At 39.3% G+C, this 20,564-nt stretch overlaps 1 protein-coding gene and 1 non-coding gene across 2 annotated transcripts in view; one reads left to right on the top strand and one right to left on the bottom strand.

Moving 5' to 3' along the window:
- Positions 1–18,652, bottom strand: part of ROCK1 (Rho associated coiled-coil containing protein kinase 1) — a 118,802-nt gene extending 100,150 nt beyond the window's left edge. Inside the window, exon 1 of the mRNA XM_065932490.1 lies at positions 18,424–18,652. Coding sequence (XP_065788562.1) covers positions 18,424–18,516 — 93 coding nt within the window. The 5' untranslated portion in view covers positions 18,517–18,652. The remainder of the gene's footprint in view (positions 1–18,423) is intronic.
- Positions 4,062–4,133, top strand: TRNAE-UUC (transfer RNA glutamic acid (anticodon UUC)). Its single transcript has one exon. It is a non-coding gene; the product is annotated as a tRNA-Glu (tRNA).
- Positions 18,653–20,564: the final 1,912 nt, after the last annotated feature.

Raw genomic sequence — 20,564 nt, 5'->3', positions numbered from 1 at the left:
AAGAAATAGACCCACACAAGTATAGCCAAGTGATTTTTTGACAAGGTACAAAAGCAATTCAATGAAGGAACTGAATCGAATAAATGGTATTGGAAAACTGAATATCTATCTTAAAAATGAATCTCAATCTAGAGTTCTTACCTCACACAAAAATTAACTCATACTGGATCACTGATTTAAATGTTAAAGTGTTTAGAAAAACAACTGCTAAATTTTTTGAGAACTACAAAACTGAGTGAAAGTTTCTAAAACATGACACAAAAAGTATTTTTAAAAATTTTGATAAATTGAACTTTGTAAAAAATAACTTAGGATAAAAAGATAAGCCAAATACTGAGGAAAATTTTTTTGCAAACCAACATACTAGAATACCTGAATCACTGTCAAAATTCAACAATAAAAAACAATCTGATTAGAAAATGTGCAAAAGATATAGACAGACATTTCACCAAAGAGGATGTACTGATGTCCAAGAGTGCATGAAGAGATATTAAGTATCATTAGTCACTATATACTCATTACAACAACCAACATGAAAAACAGTTACAATTTCAATGCTGACAAGAATGCAGAGAAACAGAATCTCTCATACACTGCAGGGTGGTATATAAAATGGGAGAGTTCACTCTGAAAAATAGTTTTGTAACCAGTATCATATGACTGACAAAAGCCCATATAGCCAAAGCTATGATTTTTCCAGGAGGTGTGCACAGATGTGAGAGTTGGACCATAGAGAAGGCTGAGCACTGAAGAACTGATGCTTTCTAATTGTGGTGGTGGTTCGATCCCTAGGTCGAGAAGACCCCCTGGAGAAGGCAATGGCTACCCACTCCTGCACTGCCAGGAAATCCCAAGGACAAAGGGGCCTGGCAAGCCACAGTCCACAGGGTTGCAGAGAGTCGGACACAACTTAGCAGCACAACAACCACAACTGTGGTGCTGGGGAAGACCCTTGAGCCCCGTGGGCTGCAAGATCAAATCAGTCAGTGCTAACGGAAAACAGCCCTGAATGTTCACTGCAAAGACTGAGGCTGAAGCTGAAGCTGCAGAACTTTGGCCACTTGATACCAAGAGTCAACTCACTGGAAAAGACCTGATGCTGGAAAAGATTGAAGGCAAAAGCAGAAGGAGGCGGCAGAAATGAGATGGTTAGATAGCATCACCAACTCAATGGACAAGAATTTGAGCAAACTCAGGAAACAGTGGAGGGCAGAGAGGCCTGGTGGTACTACAGTCCACAGGGTCACAAACATGGACATGACGTAGCAACTGAACAACAACAAATCATATGACCAAGCATTTGCACTCACGGAAGTTCATCCCAGAGAAATGAAAACACTGTACATGCAAAAATCTGCACACAAATGCTCACAGCAATGGAAACAACAAAAATTATCTTCAACAGGTAAATGGCTAAACAGACTACAGTACATCCACACTAGGGAATAACGTCCCTTTGAGAGGCACAAGATCGTGCTCAGTGCTCAGTCATGGCCGACTCTGAACCCCATGTATTATAGCCCACTAGACTCCTATGTCCACGGGGTTTCCCAGGCAAGAGTACTGGAGTGGGTTGCCGAACGACCTGGGAAGCCCACTATGGAATAATAATACCCTGCTCTAAAAAGGAGTCAACTACTGGTTCCTCCAACATCGGGAATGGATCTCAGGGGCACTATGAGGAGTAAAAAAAGAAAAAAAAATCTCAAATGATGTTTACTGTATGGTTTTGTTCTAATAACATTCTTCAAATGAAAAAATTATGGAGATGGAGAACAAATTAGTGGTTTCCAGGGGTTAGGGATGTGAAGGTTGGGGTGATACATCTATACAGGAGTAACACTGGGAAATCTTTGCCGTGATGGATTAGTTCTGTATCTTGATTGCAGCAGTGGTTACAGGAATCTCAACATGAAAAAAAGGCCCAGAACTATACACACACATTGAACCAACTACAATTTTCTGGTTTTGATACTGTACCAAGGTTACACATAATAAAACCACTGAGGAAAACTGGATGAAGGGAGCACTGGACCTCTCTGCACTAATTTGTAACATCCTGTAAAGTTAGAAGAAAGATGAATGGCAGGACACGAACAGCAAAATGACACAAAGGTTGGAATTATCTAACAAAGACTTTTAAAAACAGCTATTATTAAAACACTCCCCAAAATAAGGGCAAGCACTTAAAATTAATGGTTAGACAATGCAAGCAATAAGAAAAAGAACTAAATGGAAAATTCAGAAGGGAAAAATACAATGACCAAAAAGAAAAACACACTCTCAGTAAGCTCAACAGCAGCATGGAGATAACAGAGAAAAGATTCACTATGCAGGAAAACCCTGGAGATAGTGTGGGTTTGATTCCAGACAACCACAATAAAGCAAATACTGCAATAAAGTGAGCCACACAAGTTTTCTGGCTTCCCAGTGCACATAAAACTTATGTTTACACTATACTGTTGTTTATTAAGGGTGCTATAACATTATGTCTGAAAAACAATGTACAAATCTTAATTTTAAAATACCTTACTGATTAAAAAAAAAAGTACCACTTGAGACTTCAATAGTCATGGTACTAACATCAAGTATTACTAATCACAGATCCCCATAACAAATAAAGTTCAAAATATTGCAAGAACTACCAAAATGTGACTTAAAGACACAAAGTGAGCAAATGCTGTTGGAAAAAAATGACACCACTAGACTTGTAGAACACAGTGTTGCCCCAGATTTGTAAAAAATGCGGTATCTGTGAAGTGCAATAAAATAAAGCACAATAAAATGAGGTATGCCTGTACTTGAAGATAAATCAGTAGAAATTATCTAGTCAACATAGGGGAAAAAAATAAAAGGTTTTAAATGAACAGAGCCCCAGGGACCTGTGGGAAAACAGCAGAAGGGAACATTTGTGCTCTTAAAGAGTCCCAAAAGGAAAGGAGAAAGAGTTTGGTGCAGTAAAAATATTTGAAGAAACAAAGGCTGAAAACTTCCCATATTTACTACTGATTCCAGCAGCTCAGTGAAACTCAACAGGATAATCCCAAAGGAACCTACATCATAATCAAACTGCTGAAAACCAAAAACAAAGAAAATACCTGGAGGACAACCAAAGAAAAATGACATTAATTACAGGGGAAGAGTGAATTGGACAACTGCAAATTTCTCACCAGAAACTATGTGAAACCTCTGAAAGAAGTGGAACACAATTTTTAAAGTATCAAAAGGAAGGAACTGTCAACCCACATTCTATAGCCACTGAAAATATCCTTCAGGAATAACAATATAATTTTTAAAAGCCTGAGAGGAAGGAAAACTATGAAAAATCATAGCAAACTGACCTGCTGTAAAGAACTTAAAAAAAAAAAAAAAAGAAAAAGTTCATGAAGTTCTTGAGACAGAAGGAAAATGACAGTAGAAGGAAACTTGGAATGTGAGGCAAGAAAGAAGAGCAACCAATATGATAAGTACCTATTCTTCTCCTGCTGAGTTATTTAAAATACATCTGACCAATGAAGACAAATGGGTACAGCTGAAACCTGGGGAAGGAAATGGCAACTCCCTCCAGCATTTCTGCCTGGGAAATCGCATGGACAGAGGAGCCTTGCGGGCTACAGTCCATGGGGCTGCAGAGTCAGAAACGACTGAGCGACTAAGCACATAGCTGAAATACATAAGATGACTACCACACAAACGGGAGGGTGAAGGGGCATTTATAGTGGTAAGGTTTCTACATTCCTTAAGAAGTGGTAGCATATTGTGAAAAGATAGGCATGTATATTGAAATCCCTAGAATAGCAAGCAGCCACTAAAAAAAACCACACACAAAAAATATATAATCAAAAACAATAAACTAAAATGGATACTAAAAAATGTATATATAATCCAAAAGAAGGCAAGAAAGAGGCAAATGAAACAAAAACAAAGGGAAAATGTACAAAATAAGTAAGAAAATGGGAAAGAAACCAAACGCATTAATACTACTTTAAATGTTAATAGTTTTAGCACACTGACTAAAAGATCATCAGAAAGAATTTTTAAAAACAAATCCATTAGGGACTTCCCTGGTGGTCCAGTGGTTAGGACTCTGCACTTTCACTGCCAGGGCCTGGGTTTGATCCCTGGCTGGGGAACTAGGATCCCGCATGTGGCCAAAAAAAAAAAAAAATAGGAAAGGCAGTTACAAGATGGAATCTGAAACTGCAGCAATGAATTTCTTATACTATTTAGATCCTGTACTAATGGATGATTTTATAATTGGTAATTCAGAAAATATTGGCCCACTAGATTACGAGCTCTTCCAAATGTTGATACATTTCATCACACTATATTGAAAAATCACATTTATTAATGTCACCACCAACTACATGACAAAAGTTTTTAGGTACTGGAAAGTTGTCACGCTCACAGTAGCAAACATAAGTTTTCCAAAATCCTAATTTTCACCTAAAAGCCTTAATTTTATCACTGGCCACAAATAGCATCAGTTGTTTTTCAATCATACTTCAAAATTTAGTCAGCACAGGTCCTCCCCAAGTGACACATACATACACATAACTGAAGCCATACACAGACACATCCTGTATAGTCCAAGACCATATTACTGACAGTAGCAAACAAACGTTAGTTCTGTCACAGGACGACTAACCCTTTCACCAAATAAGCATTTTTTTCTTTTTTAAAAAGCCCAAGTTTACCGAGGAATAATTTACACACAGCAAAATTCATCCACCCCTTTTAGGCTTGAGTTCACTGAATTTTGACAAACCAACAGCTGTATAACCACCACCACCACTTCAATCAAGACACAGAACACTTCCACCACCTGGTGTTCCCTCGTACCTCTCTGCAGTCAATCCTCTACCCCAGCCCCTGATAAATGTTCAGTTCTGTTACATGACAGTTATCCCTTCACCAAATACACGGATATTAATTTTTTTTAACATTTTCCCAAAGTCATCCTATATCTTATTTCATGCCAATTTAGTAAAATGTTACTACTGTCTACTGTCAAAGTATCATGCATGATGGTGCCATTAATCTTCACCATCATAATAATTTTCTTCTAATTCAGATCGCCATGCTTCATAGCTTGGATTGCCTACTAACACTTTCCAGACACGTCAAATCCAACAAAGACATGCTTTAGCAGAAAGTTATCTATACCTTGCAATAAATACACTGCAGTTTGATCAAAGAAGTGACTTCTATCCCTTATCCAATCAAGTTCTAGACGACTGCTTCTGAGGTAAAATACTACAGAACTTACCTTCCCCTCCAACACTGTCAATAAACACTTAGCAAGATCTTTTCCCTACTACTACATATCTCACCTTCCCTACTCCGTTGTTTACCAACCCCCATAACGTTTCAATTTAAATGTTTTTCACTTCGTACCGTCTGTGTTCAAAGCACTCTCCAAAGTGCTGTGGAAGCACTTCTCTTGATGGTGTGTTATCTCCAACTTTGATGCTCTTTCCACCATGCTACAGAGTAAGGATCAGAAAGCCTGCCACTTACTGATGATATGCTTATGTTGGGAAATTCATTTACCTTTTCTAAGGTTTAATTTAATTTATAAAGATTAATATCTGCAGCAGCCAGCCCATGGGATTGTTGTAAAGATTAAATAAAATAATGAATGTGCAAAGTTATAAAAAATAAGTATCACTGGCTTTTGGTCTCTCATCTAAAAGTAAAAGATAATGGGGTGTGGGGGACCCCACCTATTCCTTTAAACATACCACTTGCAGTTTTAAAATATATTATCCCCTAGAATAGATACAACTTAGATTTAAATAAATTACCAATTATACCTATCTCTTAACCTCAAGTCAGCCATTCCTGGCTTTCATCACAGAAACAAACAAAAAATATTTTCCAATAATTCAACAACAAATAAATAGTTATTGAAAACTTAAAAATATGCCAGGCAGCACTGCTCTCAGAACTAGTGGCCCATCAGTGAGTTGGACAATCGGGTACCTGCTCTCATGGGAGTTCACATTTTGAGCATCAGTATCTCAATATACAATAGCTCAGAAGGTCAAGAGTTATTTAAGCAATTTAAATGTTTTCACTTAGGAAAAAATATTAATCTCATAGGAACAGTAAACCTCTAATCTCTTCAGAGAGACCAAATCAAGCATATGCAGGAGGCGTGATGTCTAGCTACTGGGCAACTGAGTCAGTCCTCCCAAACCTGGCTATGCTGTCACCCAGACCCTCTTAAGCATACTACATCTTCCAACTCCAATTCTCATATGGTAAGGCCGTGGTGAGGACTGTCAGAATCCATATTTGGCTTTGATGTGATGAACAGGCATTTGGAAATCTTTCACTAAGTTACCCAAAGTCTTATCATTGAAGCAAAGCAGCATTCACGTATCCTTTCGTTAAAGAACCAAATGCTATCCCAGCTGTGGACTTAAGCTGGCGGTCTTTGGCAACTAGCTGACAATACTTATTTTAACTCTAACATCAGATAACAATTTAGTTTTTTAAAAAAGTATTTCCAAAAATGATAAAGGAGAATAAATTAACATAACTTGGGTTTCTCTTGATGAGGAGTTACTGCTCTTTGGGACTGCCTAGCAGGTCATCATCTCCCTTTATCTTGGAAACTGAAATTTCCATCCTGCCTTCATGCAACACTTATCTTGGGATAAGGTGACTCTCTCCCAGTTCTGAAACTACAGAATATGGTGGAAACCTATGCCTATCATCATACCACTCTTTAGACCACTGTGACTGATGAAGATACAGGCACAGGATCCAGTCCACCGAATCAGTTAGAAACTCTGAAAGGTCAGAAGAAAAGACTTTTTCTTCCCACTGGACCTGAACAAGCAGTCATGGAGCCTAGTGGCAGGCACCTTACAACCACAAGGAGTTATGCATCTGAGAAAGGAGACAATACTAAAAAAGCTGCTTCAGAAAACTAGCTCCCAGTCACATGGCCTGGGCCCAAAAAAGACATTTCTGAAGCTAGAATCTATTTATCAACTATTCAGAGGCAAGAAACATCTGTTGTTGTTTAAAGTTAATTGGGGTTGAGTTTTCAATCTGTTACAATAAAGATTCCTAGTAAAAGGAGCGGAATCTCCATAGGCCCTTTTAGCCTTCAATCACTAAATTAAATGGGTACTTGGCCCCTATCATAAGGCAGGCAGGCACAGGGACAGAGCCTGAATGACACAATTATAAAAATAAGCCTCTTATTTTTATTTAGATTGTAATTATAATAGTTAATTTAATTATATTAAATATTTACATAACTTCTCCATGCTCTTCTAAAAAAGATGAGAAAAGCTATGGGGGACTGGGTTGAGTCGGGTAATGCCAAAAGACCGCTAACAACCTAGAATGGCAGGATTAACTCCTACAGGCAAAAATGCTTTGGGGCCAGACCAGAGGAGCACAGGACACGGGGCAAAAGGGACCGAGGGGCACCCATTTATTCTCCCAACTGTGCGTGAGGTTTCAAACCCCTGCTTCACAGATGACCACATTTAAAGTTTACAACCACCCTCTGAAATAAATCATCATTTAACTCTATTTCACAGACTGAGGAAATGGCTGTTGAAGAGAGTTCAATTAATCCAAGATCAAAAAAAAGAAAAAGGGAGAAGACTATGTGAGAGTCTGCTTTCCCCCACTGTTTTTTTCCTGCGAACTGCCTCCCCAATCACATGGTCCTCGTGTGATCCTTAAAACAGGGGTGAGCACCTGACCCAAGTTGAATCGATGAATCTTTTGCTCCAGAGTGCTGGGTTTAAGACCCCAAGATTTACAGTCAGTAGTTGAGGTGGTTAAATATAAAGCCAGTGCTCTGGGCAAACACCCTCCACAAGTGACTAACACTAGTTCACCGTCAGAGAGAACAACAACACAAAGCAAGAAGAGAAAAAATGCTTGCCTGCATTTGAGGCCCAAGCTTCAATTCTTACTGAAGTTCAATTGACCTTTTACTTTAAATGAGACCAGGTCCCATGACTCTAGAAAATTTTTTTTTTGCCTAGGAAAACTGAATTAAAACTAAGTAAATACATAAGCTAAGATCATACGACCAAAGGCACTAAAGAAAAAGAAAGGCATAGGTATGGACTATACTGACAAATTTCGAGGATGTTCCACGAAACCCAAGAATATTGGCTGAAAATTTGGATTTAAGTAGGGCAGCAGTAACAGAAAGCAAAGAGCAGATTTGAGAAACATTTGAAATAAAGAATCTCCTACTCTTCTCCCAAGTTTCCAAGTACTAGTGTTTCTAACAGTGGAACCTTCATCAAATTTGTAATATAAAACTATAATAGCAAAGAAAGGAGTAACTATTATCAACACCTGGATGGACTTACAGAACTTGGAAATAAATTATTTCACTTAATCCTCTTGATTAAACCTATGAAGAAATATTATCATGATTCTCATTCTGCAGATTAAATATATTCAAGTTCAAAGAAGTGAGATAACTTGCCCAAGATCACTCAACAAAAGTAAAAATATGGTCTGTGGAGTGGGGCAGTAGATAATAATGCACTTGGTCAATCAACACCAAAGTCCTTTTCTCCCAGACAAATTATGAAGACATAATGATGACAATGATGATAATGATAGCTAACATTTACTAAATGCTGGAACTAAGCAAAACATGTTACATGCACGAGCATTATCCCATTTAATATTCCTAACAGCCCTGTAAAGAGTCTATGAGTAATCTTATTTGAGGATGATGTATGCATTTGATTAGATTATGAGACTGACGCACTGCCTACTGCGCTAAGAGGGCAGATTGCATTTGAGTTTTAAGGAAGTTAAGACTTCTGCCGAAACTCACAAGGCTACTAAGTGGCTGATCTAGTTGGGATTCAAAAATCACACAATCTGACTCCAAAGCACATGATCTCAACCACTAGACAACACTGACTCCATGACTAGGTATTACTAGAAATAAGCAGCGGAAATACAATTAGGGTGAGATAAGTAAATACTTTTAGAGTGGATGAATAAAATCAGAGAAACATTTTCTTTGTCCTACTGTTGAACTAAAACAATTTTTAAAAATTAACAAAAGGATAGAAGACAAATCTAAAACAATTTCTTAATAAGGTTGGGAATTTAAAGCAACCTGTATCTAACAACAATTTGGAAATGGTTTCAATTAGTTAATTTTGTATTATACTCCTAACGAAAAACAAGGGTCAGAGAGTAAGTATTAGCTGTCCAAGGCCATACAGTTTTTCAATTTACAATTTATAGTGTCAACCAGAGTAAAATTCAGGATTTCAGAGCCTGCCCCACTATCACCCACCAACCATTCAGCAATGAGTACTACTAGCATCCAGGCTGCAGTGTCAGAATATCATTCCCCACTAACAGCTGACTTCCAAGTCTGGGGCAAGAAAGGTACAAGAGAAGCCTGAGCATCTTATTACACAAAGAAACAAGGAAGTTCCTCAGAGATTATAAGGATCATAGACAAACAACACAGGAGTCAACGTAAAGGGGCTTCCACTAGTCAAAGACAAGACAAACTGAGCACAGCAAAGACGACAAAAACTGAAATACATCATGTATATAAATACATTTTTAATGGTTTACACAATGATGCCAAAAATAAAAAAATTTTTTTAAAAGAGAGAAATAAATAAGCGTTGGGTCTATCTTATTTGCTGACGTGTATGGACAGGGGCTTCCCTGGTAGCTCAAATGGTAAAGAATCTGCCTGCAATGCAGGAGACCCGAGTTCAATTCCTGGGTCAGGAAGATTCCCTGGAGAAGGGAATGACAATCCACTCCAGTATTCCTGCCTGAAGAATCCCTTGGACAGAGGAGCCTGGCGGGCTACAGTCCATGGGGTAGCAAAGAGATGGACAGGACTGAGCGACTAACACTTTACTTTTTTATTGCCTGGAGCAATGGGTTCTTTTGTATACCAGCTTTTCAGGTAAAGGGAGCCCACAATAGGAGACTATAGGGTGGGAGAGGATATATTTCCCTAGTTCTTTCTCTACATAAAACCATAAGAGCCCTAGCCAAAAAGCCCTCTCCGTAAGGCTGCCCTTCCCATCTGCTCTCTTCCTTTGTCCCTTCAGGCCTAGAGGTGGTAGCAGGTCTCTCTCCAGTGCTCCTTGTCCCAGGGTACTCCAGTATTCCTACTGATTTCCTTAAATATTGTCTGTATGTTTATAAATAGGCCCTTTCTTTAATTTCCCTTAAATACCCAATTTGTGCCATGTCTAGCACACTAAACCTCTAAAATACTTACTCTGAAAAGTGGCAAATAAAGAGAAAGACTATAAGAATCTTAAAAAAAAAAAAAAGTTGATATATGTGCATCTGATTCATACTTTGCTGTACACGTGGAACTAACACAACACTATAAATCAACTATACACCAATAAAAATTAAAAAACAAATAAATAAAGAGAAAGGCTGAGGCATTTGTCCTGCACTTTATGAACTCTGTTCATGATAAGCAAACAGCCCTACACATGATGAGTACAAGTTCTTAAATGCTTATATTCTCTTAACAGAAGAATTACAGTTAATAAATGTGAAAGGAATGATATAATTAGAAAACCATTATTTTGCTTTCCCTAATGAATAACTGCTTCGGCTAAAAACTATAAATGGATGGAACCATTAGCTGAAAGGATACTAATGGATTTTACAAAGCAAGTTATTACAGGCTGTCACCACCTGAACACACTGATCAACCTTAACATTCTAAAGGGTGGGTCAGCCAGATACTGTGTGCCTCTTGATGTGATGCAAAAGAAAACACAATCTATGAAACACTACTGACTAAAAGGTGAAATAATTAAATCAAGCTTTTAGTCTATCAACTTACAGGAAACATGGACGCTATAGGAGCAAGTTAAACGGCATGACAAGAAAACAAACAAAAAAATCCAGAATGTGAAATACTGTATGGCATCAATGACCTAGTTTTTTCAACAAGACAATGTAGGTGCTGGATAGAGGAGATGGGGTGCAGGGGACTACTCTACATGAAAAAGAGATTTATTAGTAAAAGACCCAGGAAACAACTGTAACACATAGAATCTGTCCAGATCTAGATTCTAACAAAACAACTGCAAAACAGACATCGTTTTAGACAAGAGAAATCTGAATATAAACTAGAAATTAATGGTACCAAGGTATTTTTCATTTTGTTAAGACTCGATAACGGCCACTGTGTTAATGTAAGAAAAAAAATTTGAGAGATGTTTATTGAAGTATGTAAGGGTGAAATGACAATGTCTGGGATTTGCTTTAAAATATTTTGGCAAGAAACAAGGGTGTTTGATGAAGCAAGTATGACAAAATTTTGAAATTGCAGAATCTGGGTAGTGGGGGTTCACTATGCTATTTTCCCCACTTCGGTGAATGTTTGAAAATTTTCATTTATAAAATTAACCAAACGAAACAAAAATTCATGTTCCTTCCCTACAACCATAGTTTCCAAACTAGAGCCTGTCTAAGAGTCCATGTCCCATGCAGAATCCTAGGACTCACCCCAAAGAATTCTGATTTTGTTTGTCTGGGCTCGGGCCCAGGTTCCATTTTTAACAAGTCCTGAAGGGAATCTGGTACAAACTCTACAGGCTCATATCTGAAAATTATATATTCGGACTACTTCACCACAAATCTTTAAGCATATCCCACCTTAAAGAAAAGGCCTGATCGTATCTCTTAACCCCCTTCAAGGCTTACCCCACTCTTATCTGCTCATAACTTAACCTTTTCCTGGGACTGTAAGCTCTATGAAGGCAGGGCCCTCTGTTTTTACTCACCATGGTGTCCCCAGTGCCTAACAGAACACCTCGCACACAGTACACATCAAATAAACATTTGCTGAATAAATGAATTCATTACTCATTAATGAATGAATAACAGCAAAGAGAAAAAAGAAGAGTTAACTGCAGTTCACTATTTCAAAATTAGTTCCAGGGAACAACCTGAGATAAAGTCTCAATTTCTTGCCAAAAGTCAGTATAGGAAGTATGGTAAAGACTATAAGTAAGAGTCTGGGAATAACAATAAAATAAAATTAAATAATAATAAATAAGCATAGGAAAAAAGAGGGGGTTAGCCTACACTTTAAAAAACAAGTATAAGACAAACCTCTCGCCTAAGACATCAAACTTGGGACGTTAATTTAAACATCCAACCTACTACTAATTGTTTAGAAACTATAATGAAAATGTGTACTCTTACATATCACAATCCCAAATGGGGGGGGGAGTAGGCACCAAGAGTTAAGAGAAGTAAACTAGCACATGTACACATTTTAATGGAAATACAAATGAGTAACTCAATTATTGCATTCTCTGTTTCAAAAAGCATAATTACTGCTTTCTCTGTTCAAACAGCACAATCCCCTAAAATAATGACACAAGTCACAAATGCAAAAAAGAATAACTGCCAAATATAAAAAAAATTATTTTAGGGTGATCTTCTGAGGCTATGTAGAACTAGCTGTAAAAATAGCACTTACCAAAGATGGTCCCTATTCTTATACTTCTACCCCCAAATCACTTAACTTTTAAATTTTCTTTTTAATAATAAACCAATAACACAACTTTTTAAGTTTTTAAGGAATTATAATAAGCACATATAAAATTTTAGAGACGCAGTGGATATTAGCAACTACCCAGCCCAACTCTTCACTGGGGAAATTGAAGCCCAGGTAAGAAAAAAAGATCTCCTTAGTCACACAGCGAATTAACAGCAAAACAAGGACAGGCCAACGCTCTGAATTTCCAATCCAGTGTACTTCTCACTATATTATGCTAACAGGATATCTTTGAAAAATGTTTCCATTGTGAAATAGTAGTATCTATTTACCTTCTTATACACACATGTGTGGGGTATTCATCAGCTATGTTCTGGGCTTAAACTATATGGATGTGTCTCTCTTTTAGTAGGGATGGTAATGGGAAAGGGGAGCTACCAGACCATCTTCAGCAACAGAACTCTGTATGTAGTCTTCTCTGATATGCAGGCCTTTCTGTCACATGTCATAAAGAATCTCTAGTTTTTACTACATAAACAACAACATCAAAACTTATAATTGTGAAATAAAACTGTAGAGTTATACAAAATCTACTTGAAAACTGGATATTCACTCTTTTGTTCATTATAAAATAGTATATGTGGTTCCTTCTTCTGGATTAAAAACATTTCTGACTCAAAAAACTAATGAATGGCCCAATTCATGTCTCAGCTGTTACTCTGAGCCACCTCTCTATACACCCACAGGGTTCTTGTAGTGCAAAAGCCTGTTTAATAGAATAGTGAAAGTGTAAGATATGCAGGAAAAGAGTAAGAAAACTACATCTCTACAGACCAGCTCCCACCTGTCTTTTTTTTTTAATCAATCTAAACCCTTGGTACAAAGTAGGGATGTTATAAATCATGACGAAATGAATAAACATTCTTCAAAAGCCCCTTCTCGCCATACTGAATCTCATCTAAATGTCTCCATTTTCAGTAACAATTGGCTTGGACACTTCAAATAAAGTAGAGCTGGATTGTGAATTTATGAGCACGGTTTGAAGTGCCAGATAAATTACTCTGCCCTTAGAGAACACAATAAATATCAACTTCCAGCCTAAGCACAGTAACTAGCATGTAACAGGAATACTGTAAATATGACAAAAATAATAGTCACCAATTAACAAATGCTAACTAAATGCCACATGTTGTGATAATCAGTTTGTCTATATTATTTAATCCTTCTGAAAATCTAGTACTATTATCCCCCCACTTTCCTGAAGATGAAATAAGCTCTGAGAGGTTAAAATAATTTACCAACAATCATCTGGTAAGTACTATGACAGAGCCTACATCTGAATCCAGGTTTAGAACCTACACAAAGATTTGCTGAATGAAAGAATTTTTTTTTTTAATCTTGCAACATACTATCAAATCATTCTGACCAAAACTAACTGGATATGCAACAGATACTGGTAACACTCATTAACTCATAAATTATGAACACTGGCAAGCATATAGCTTTAAGGCTGAAAAAGTCAATGACCTCAAAGTCTTTTCATTCCAACAGTAATACAAACCCAAATGTGATCAATTCAACTGGCAGAACACATAGAGGGATTATACAGCAATAATCTAGAATCTGGAATGCTAGCCACACTCTTTTGAAATAATCCAACATGTGACCTAGGACTGTCAAAGTTAAAGTACACAACAAAAGTTCCAATTGAGTGACAGGCATACTAGCAGTGTTAACAGGTAAGTTACATGGGACAAAGCTTATTTTTGGAATATTAGTAATTTGAGTAATAATATGACATCCACATAGAGATGCCAAATAGGCAGTCAGGTATAAAGGATTCAAAAACAGCAAAAAAACTGAAAAATGAAGACCAGGATATCATGAGTAACGAGATGAAACCAGTCAAAGATATAGGAATGGATGAATTCTTCAAGAAAGGAGAAGAGAAAGGTAAGTATTATGGCACTCAAGATTGATGATGAGAGAAAAAGAAGTCAGCAATGAAAAGATAGGAAATCAGTAGGTCAAGAAAGCCCAGAAAGAGAGACTTTAAAGAGAAAAAACTCAAAACCAAAAACTTGAAACATCTGCCTTCAACATTCTGAAAAACTGACTAATGAAAGATGGTAGTAACACATACAAAGCGAACAGCAGTGTTGGAACTTGTATGTATGCACTGTTCAACTATCATTGGTTCCCTTCCCTTCATGCCACCAACTCATTGCTACACCTCCACTGACTAAATAAAACTAGGAGGGAAAAGGTCAATAACTTAAAAAAAAAAAAGCTGCAGTCTGATAGCTATATTTTCAAGAAATATATGTCAAACTTCAAGACAAATATTACCTAACCTTCCCACTCACCAGGCTTTGTTTTTCCTTTTTAATTTACAAATTATAGACATTTTTCCCCTCTGGAAAAATTAACATTAATTAAAGTCTATCCCTTACTGTTTTCAGAGGTATGCAACAACTTGAGAAATTGCTAACAAGTCTTAGATAAAATAATTTTAAAGCTTAAAAAAAAGTTTGGAAAAGGAAAACAGCTCTTGGATAATCATAAACTATTACATGGACAGTAAGAGAAGCATTAGGACACTGAAAAGAATCTGACTGACAGAAAACCAAATTACCGAGCAATCTGGATGATCTGAAAAACAAGGTAATGGGTACCATATTACCTTAGCATCTGCAGACTCTACTAGCATTTGCAACATGAAAAATGTGCTTATCTAGTTCTTAAACTATGTATTCAAGATAAGGTTGAAGAAATCATTCATCAGGGCTTCTCCCAGTTACATTATCATATAACCACTAACACTCAACAAAAAAAGCTGTTTTTATGATAAGTGAGGTGGTTTAAAAGACCCCAGCAAATTCTTCTAAAAGCAAAAGGTGTGGGAACTTTCATTTCTGAAGAAGGGATCTAGTCAAGGAAACAAAATTTGACAACTTTTTTCCCTGAGATTATCAAAAATATATCAGAACTTCAGTGTTTCACATGGCACATAACACATAATGTGTATACATAATACATACTACTCTATAAGTACCAGCTAAAGAAAGCAACAAAAGCCAAAAAATAGATAGTCAATCAATTTTAAAAGGTTACTACATCTGATGCAGATGTCCAAAGTCCGAAAAGGAAAGAATAAAAACAGACTCATTGAAAAAGATGAGGCCGCCTGTTTGGTCATTCTAAATGGTTGAATGAGTGAAAGAATGAATGCTTGATAAGAAACATAAAATAGAAAATTTATGCTAGAAGCTACGAATCTGGAGAAAGGATTTTGCCTCCAAAGAAAAATTCAATCTTTACCAAGTTCAGATTAATATAAGAAAATTTTAACTGCTAACAATAAATAATCATGGAACTAAACAGAAAGATGAGGGTGGGGGAATAAGTCTGTTGACTATGGTTCTTTAAGGTCGTGGGCTCTAAGATACTTGAGGGTCCTAACTCTGAGAGGCCCTGCCTGCCTGCCCACTTTCTTGACTCTTCCTCTTTGTTGTTTCACACTTTAATCATTACATCAGTTTCAACTTGCACCTCTATCAGATAATTTCCAAATGTTATCTTTAACTATGAGCTCAGTTTCACATCTCCAACAGTCCGTATATCGTGTCCCACTATCCCCTCAAACACAACAAACCTAAAACTCATCTGTTGCCAATTGTTCCCGAGTGATTTCCAAACCTAACTTGTTTCACCCATGTTTTCATCAGTTTCCCTATAACCCAGGCTTACAGTCATCTAATTTTTCAGTTGTCCTTTCTCCCCAACTCTGCCAGTCAAATCCCATCAATTTTCCTTCCCCATCCAAATGACCCAACTTGGAGCTTCAATCATTTCTAAGCTATTACAGTAATTTTTTTTAAATGTCCAATCTCACCCCATTTCTAGTCTCTCTCCATACAACCCATCCTGCACACAACTACCACATTCACCTTCTTCATTCATCCTGGTGTAATCTTATTTACAAATACTTAATTGCCACAACATTCTGAAAAACATCTAAACGCCTTAGCCTAACAATCAAATCCTCCATGCTCTAACCCCAATCTATCCTTCTAGCTTTATCTTCTCTTCCCCTAAACAGGTGCCAGCCAGTCATGTTTCCACCACTCAATTCATGTTATCTTCCACTCCCACTTTGAGTACCTTCTACCCAAAACCTATCCATCCAGCATCCAACATACTGTATCATATTCTTCCTTTCAATATCCAAGAGCATATATTACCTATACCAGTCATTTGAAACTTACTAAATATTTTCTCAATCTGTGTTTTGCTTTTGTGTGTGTGTATATCTATGAGATTAAGATTTTCAAAGACAGGGTTCATGAGTTCCATTTCCCAGTATCCTCCACATTTCAATAAACTTATGAAGTTCCCACCAAATGAAACTATGACAAGAGGCTAGAGACCACTAAAACAAACAAAACAACCCCTACTAAACATTCCCTGTAACACTGTTCCATGGAATGAGATCAAAAAACAAGGCAAAATCAAAGATATACAAAAACTGGGTAAGTATTAAGAAAAATGAGACTTCTTAAAAATTCTAGAGATCCTTCCTAGAAAGATACATTCTAATTTCTTCTCTTATTCAATAAAATGTTTTCCATTGTATTAAGCATCAACCCTCCTTTTTGTTTCTCAATATGAAGAGCATCCATAATGTGGGTGAGATATTTCAAACATAGAACCCACAACTCTTATGTCAGTCAAGGATGCTTAGAGTCATTCAGAAAGCTTTGGAGAGAAACTCTCTTGTAGGCCCATACATTTTTAAAAATGTATATACACAGCTATTTTGAGTAGTTGAAACGTATATTAATTTCATACATTAACTTACATTTTCCTGATTCAAGATGTCAAAACGGTTATTATTTATCTGAATGGCATCATCTAGTTCACCTAACTTTAATCCCAAATAGTGTGTACATACAACATTAATTCCCTGAGAAGGTTGTAAATTACTACCCACGTACATATTCCTTGCAACTTTAAAGATAAAGTGGTTATGTTTGGACCAAAACAGAATAATTATATAACTGCTAGTTGTTTGATAAAGGAAAAACTTGCTTACGAACAGACTGCAACTATCAGTATTAGGGGAAATTGACAAAACTTAAGAACTCCAATTATCTATAGATAACTGTGCATGCTATCAAACACTGAAGAATTTTTTTAAATAGTGTTTTGGCCTTTCATATCATAAAAACTTTCTTAGAATGCTACAAAATCTATCATGTTAAGCACAACACCAAAAAAGGCAGTTATGACAAAATATCTGTGCAGTACTTTTGTAATCAACAGTGCTGTAAAAGACGTTAATATTGTGATGATCTATCATTAGTTAGCTTGGGTTTTTACACTTAACAGTCCAGCAAAAAGTTCCTCTGACTCAAATCACCTATGACACTTTGGCTCAAAAATCACTTCCTCAAAATCGATTCTCCACTGTCACAAGTCTAAAAATTAAACCCTTAAGGAGCTAAGCAGATGGAAATGGAAAGCAGTCTTTTCCAACCTGTCAAACCGATCGGAAAGTTCATAACTAAGCTCGCGGTTCAACAAGCTACGTACGTAGTAGTAACTTTGACGTGGTAACTTTTTATATGATGCCTGCAACAGAGTTTTATAAATATCTTTTGTGTGATGATGAACTGAGTCAGAACTAAAAGTTCAGGGAATTCAGAGCCAGTCCAATGATACACCGGGCCAGGGCAGAAGATTTTAGAGGGACTCCAAGATTCCTCAGGGAAAACGCCAGGTTCTGGTGTTTTCCAAGATGATGTACACCTGAAACCTCCTATCACAGATAACCAGACTGAGAGCAAGAGGAAGGAAATAAATATAGACTCAGACAAGCACCAGAGAACAGGGCTACTCACCAGCAGGCAATCTGAATTCACTTCCGATTTGGGATCCCGCAGCAGGTTGTCGATTTTTTCAAACCGAGTCTCAAAACTGTCCCCAGTCGACATGTTGCTGCTGCTGTGACAATACCCTCGTACCAGCACCAGCAGCGGAAAGCGATTTCAACCAACTTCCTCCGGCGGTGGGTTCGCGGCCGCGGGGCGGGGGAGCCGGAACCCGAGGGTCACCAGGTGCGCCCGGTGCCCCCTCCTACCCCTCACTGAGGGGATCTCCGCGCTCCGGACCCCGGGCCGGGGGCGACGGCGACCCACAGCCGCTCGGACGCAAAAAGTCGCATCCCACCCGGCAGCTCCTCACGACGGCCGACTGCGCCGTCGCTCCGGCGGAGGGCTGCAGCCTAGCGGGCCCCGGCCGCCTTCGCCATGGAGGGTTCCCGGTGCCGAGACGGGCAGGAGAGGGGAGAGGGAGAGAGAAGCAGGGTGGAGACTCCTCCGGGCAGCAGGGGAGGGAGAAGAGGAAAGGCGAATGCGAAGGGCGGGCGCGGAGCTGTGCCAGCTGCCGCCGCCGCCGCTCGGGCCCCGGGCCGGGCCCGCTCCACTCTGAGGCGCTAAGGCGGTCTAGCCCCGCATCCCCGGCTCCACTCGGCCCGGCCCGACGCCCCGATCCGCCTCGGCCAGGAGCTGGTCCCCCACGGGACAGCCTCACTCTCCCATTTTGTCCCGGCGCTGCTGGGGCTGCTGCCGCGGTGTCCGGTGGGGCAGGGCGAGGTCGGTGCCCTGTGGAGGTTCGGGGAAGGACGGGCTGGCGAGCGGGCGGCGAGGATAGACGAGAGTCGGGTCCCGCCGGCTGCGGCTGGGGGAAGCTTCTGAGAGGCGCTGCGGCCCCGGCTGGGGAAAGGGCGAGTCGCGCGGCGAATGCTCGGGTGGAGGGGGGTGGGGCGAGGGGGGCCGTGAGGGACTAATATGTCCGCCTTCCTGTTCAAACAAACGGAGACCGCCGGCGCGCACTGCGCATGCGGGGCGCGGACGTTCGGAAGGGGAACCGGGCCGGGGCCGCGCGCGCACGCGCGCGCGCGCTGGGCGCCTCCGCCCGGGCCGGGCTGGGTCGGGCGGGGCGGAAGGCGGGGCGCACCCGGGGCTTCGCGGGCGGGCGGGGAGGCTGGCAGCCGGGACGGGTGGACTGGGTGCGGCGGGTGGCACCGCCCTCTGCCCGGCAGGCTCTGAGCAGCCACGCAGGGCTCGGGAAGCGGTGTGGGATCCGCACGGGGAGGAGCTCTCGCCGCCTTCGGTCGCGTCCTGGCCGTTGCCCCAGCTCTGCTTCCTCCGGGCTGCAGCGGTCGGGAGAGTTGTGGCAAGAAAGGATGCTTGTTATTGTTATTTGGGAGATACGTTTTTTTTTTTTTCTGTTTTTAAAGGCACGGTGCCTCTTCGCCGACAGGAACCAACATTTTAGCACCAGCGGAGGCTGGTCTTCAGTAGTGCCTTAGCATCAGCCCTGCGGGAACCCCACGTCGTTTTAACTCGTCTTTGCTTCCATGGGAAAGCTACGAAGCAATGTAGTACATAACCCTCTAAACTCAGGGTGTGTGTCAGGGGAGCTTTAAACTATGGACTCCGGAAGATACAGTCAGTAGAAGTCAAGCTCAGTTTAGTTTAAAAAAAAAAGAAAAGAAAAGAATCTCATAGGGAAAAAAACCAATATTTTGTAAATTATTCATACTAGTTCCCTTACACCTTTAAGCCTCCCACTCTGGTTATCTTCTTGATGTGTAATCCTGCCGTTTCGATTTAAAAACATTCAGTGAAACTTAAAATTGTGATTTTACTAGACTGAAGTAGAACATGAAAATAATGGGCCTTTCCTCCTAATTCAATTGCTTCATTGACTGTTGTGAGAGATGTGAGACGCCTTACCTAACCTACTGATAAGGTACTTTCAGCAGGAAATCCACTTTAATTCATTTCTAATCAATCTTCAGTTTGACTCATAGGTCAAAAAAAAAGGATTGCTAAAAATCGAAAATGTGGATGTTTTATCCTCCACTGGAAAAGGCTACAGACGAACCAATTGTCTTTCTATATGAAAAGCACCGTACAGCATCTGAACAGCACACCAACTTTCTGCTGTGAGTCAGAGCTTAGGAAAATGTACTATT

The sequence above is a fragment of the Muntiacus reevesi genome, chromosome 4 (genome assembly GCF_963930625.1).
Source record: "Muntiacus reevesi chromosome 4, mMunRee1.1, whole genome shotgun sequence".
Classification (NCBI taxonomy): Eukaryota; Metazoa; Chordata; class Mammalia; order Artiodactyla; family Cervidae; genus Muntiacus; species Muntiacus reevesi.
Note: the sequence above shows the minus strand (reverse complement) of the source record. Positions and strands in the feature narration are given on the sequence as shown.